At 48.5% G+C, this 2,920-nt stretch overlaps 1 protein-coding gene across 1 annotated transcript; it reads right to left on the minus strand.

The window, feature by feature from the left end:
• Positions 1-330: 330 nt before the first annotated feature.
• On the minus strand, positions 331-2,308 carry LOC143519216 (ADP-ribosylation factor-like protein 4C). Its single transcript, XM_077012459.1, has one exon. It carries the CDS (start codon positions 1,607-1,609, stop codon positions 1,031-1,033), a length of 579 nt encoding a protein of 192 aa, XP_076868574.1. The 5' UTR covers positions 1,610-2,308; the 3' UTR covers positions 331-1,030.
• Between the last annotated feature and the right edge of the window lie 612 nt (positions 2,309-2,920).

Raw genomic sequence — 2,920 nt, forward strand, 5'->3', positions numbered from 1 at the left:
ACACACACACACACACACACACACACACACACACACACACACACACACACACACACACACACACACACACACACACACACACACAGGTGCATATGTTCACACTGGCCTGTGTCTTGAAATGGAACCTCAAATTTGGTCGATTCCTTGCTCAGTGAAACAACCCTAAACATTCACTCATGCTGCTGTTATTCAGCAGAACACTGCAGCAGAAATGACATGTTGTTAAACAGATATGGGAGAACACCGTTTAACAAAAATAAGAAGCTCACTTTGTGAAAGGAAGCTTTGTAGTTAAAGTCATCTAAACACTATAAGAATAACAGCCTTCCATAGCTTGGTTCAATTTATTCAGTTTTTGGCTTCATTTCTGCTAAAGCAGTCCATTCCATTACATGGATAAATAATACATGACCTCATATCCAATATATGCACATATAAAAATAATAATAAAGTAACAGAAACAGACAAATGCCATCCTTACTGTCTATTACTCAAGCAGGATCAGTATGTTCCAGACAGCTGCCGGTTCAGCACCCAGAACTTCATAAGAGTGTTATGAAAATGTCCACATAAGTCTTCAGTGCGATATAAACTAAATATCTAAATAATAACTAATTAAATCATAAAATCGGTTTACAGAGTAGTATTCAAGCGTTGTGTGGGGTTTCATAAAGTTGCTACAAGCCAATAACTAAATCATGGTGCTACATTTATACAGAATAAGTCAAGCAGCTACGGGGGCCCGCCCGTTTCTGTTTTGCGTTTGCGATTTAAGTTCGGCTGCATTTCACACAGTTGTGTCTTTTAGTCGTTTGGTTAATTGTTTGAACGTAACATTATTTAGCCAACGTTAGCGTCCTTACACGGCACCACAGCAGCGAAACGGCCCAACCGCAGCCCGTAAATGAAGATAAGTAACGAGTTAGTAACGATTACTACGAGGGTCCGAAACTCGTCGCCGCCCGGCGCGCGCAAGCGTGCACGAGCGCGCCGGGAGCGCGAACCGGGCCGCAGCGGTTCCGTGGACGAATTATCGTTTCTTCTTCTGTTTCAGGGATTTCCTTCGCTTGACGATCATCTCGTAAAGTTTGTCCATGCCGTCGTGCAGCCCGTCGCCGATGATGGCGCAGGCGGGCTGGACGTGGTAGGAGGTGGACGGGCTCAGCTCCTGGAGCGCCAGGTGCTTCTCGATCTCCGGTACCGGGAGGGACCGGGGCAGGTCCTGCTTGTTCGCGATGACCAGCAGCGGCGTCCCTTGGTTCTCGGCGAACTTGGTGACTTTGTGCAGTTCGGTCTTGGCCTCCTCCAGCCGGTCCACGTCCACCGAGTCCACCACGTAGATGATCCCGTCCGTGCAGCGACTGTAGGACTTCCACAGGGGCCGTAACTTCTCCTGCCCCCCGACGTCCCAGAAGTGGCAGCTGATGCCCTTCGCGGTGCCGTTGCTGAGCCGGATCCGCTCCGTGTTGAATCCGATGGTCGGAACCGTGTTGACGAACTCGTTGAACTTGAGGCGGTACAGGACGGTGGTTTTGCCCGCAGAGTCCAGTCCCAGCATCACGATGTGCAGGGACTGGAACGCGGCGATGTTGGACAAACTGGTCCCCATCACTCGGTACCAGGCTCGGTATATGACGTGGAAGTGGACCCGTCAACGGGTGTTCGGCATTTCACGGTCCCGATATGGCGACGGGTGCAGGGAGGTGACGTGAGGTGCATCAATGTGCCAGTCCGAATGAGGTTAGATAGCGGGTCCAAATCTGATCCTCCAGCGATGCTGCCCGAACCGTCCGATCGCAGAGACGCAGTCTCCTCCGGGTCTCGTTTGGATCCTGCAGTCATCCCCCCCAAAAAAACAAACTACATCTCCTTTCACTCCCGTCTCAGCCGAGGGGAGTGAACGTGTTGGGTGAGGCTGCGGGGAAGCGCCGTGTGGACTGCGGTTCCGTTTGTCACGCTGCCAGCCGGTACCTCCGCAGCGATGGACCGTTTCATCCCTCTCCAGATGTCTACACCGCCCTGAAAGATCCGCGGCACTCCTCGACGAGACGCTCCACACCCGGCAGCCGTGGATGTGTGTCGGGGCGCCCTCCCTCCTCCCAGCCTGGAGTACTGGACCTCCCCCACCCGGAACCGGCCGAGACGCGCCACCTCGTCACGTTAACGCCGCTTTAGGCTCAGACGGGGCTCACACTCTCTCACAGTTCATACACCTCCATTTCTGATCACCCAGCTCAGAATAAAACCATTTCCCTGTTCTAAAGCGTGAATATACCTAATAAATTAGAATAATCTGACATTATTAAGGCAAGCAGCTATATGTCACCCTTATTAGACATTTTACTTGTGGGATCTTAAAGGAACCCCTGCAAAATCCAACACTTCTAGATAATTATCCCCAAAATAACACACTGAACAGTAGTTTCAACTATAGACATTAAGCATTGACTATAAGACTTGTAAGCATCAAATTACCTACCCAAATGACATGCGTACTTCTATGAACAGGTGTTTTAGTAATTTAATACAAATTACCAAAACAACACCTGTCCTTGTAGTCAACATTGTGCGGTTGTTATTATTCACCTGTTTATGTGCCTACCTGTGCCGAACTGTTGAGCAGCGGCGTTAAATCAGTTAAGAACGGAAAACACAAAACAACCGACAGAAGGGACTAAAGTTAGCGTTTATTTTACTGACCCCTGCTGTTTGAAAACGGTATAACAGGTTTTGTTTTTTATTATCTACCCCTTAAATCAAAGTCCTGTTCCGCAGCAGGCGTATGGATATCAAGATTCATGTGAACTCGTAAGTAAGAAGAAAGACTTCAGTAACATTTCAACCAATAACAATAGCAATTGTCCAATAATAAGACAGATCTGCAGATCTAAGTGGGTACAACAGAAGAATAAAAGGTAAA

This window comes from Brachyhypopomus gauderio, chromosome 1, assembly GCF_052324685.1.
Source record: "Brachyhypopomus gauderio isolate BG-103 chromosome 1, BGAUD_0.2, whole genome shotgun sequence".
NCBI lineage: Eukaryota > Metazoa > Chordata > Actinopteri > Gymnotiformes > Hypopomidae > Brachyhypopomus > Brachyhypopomus gauderio.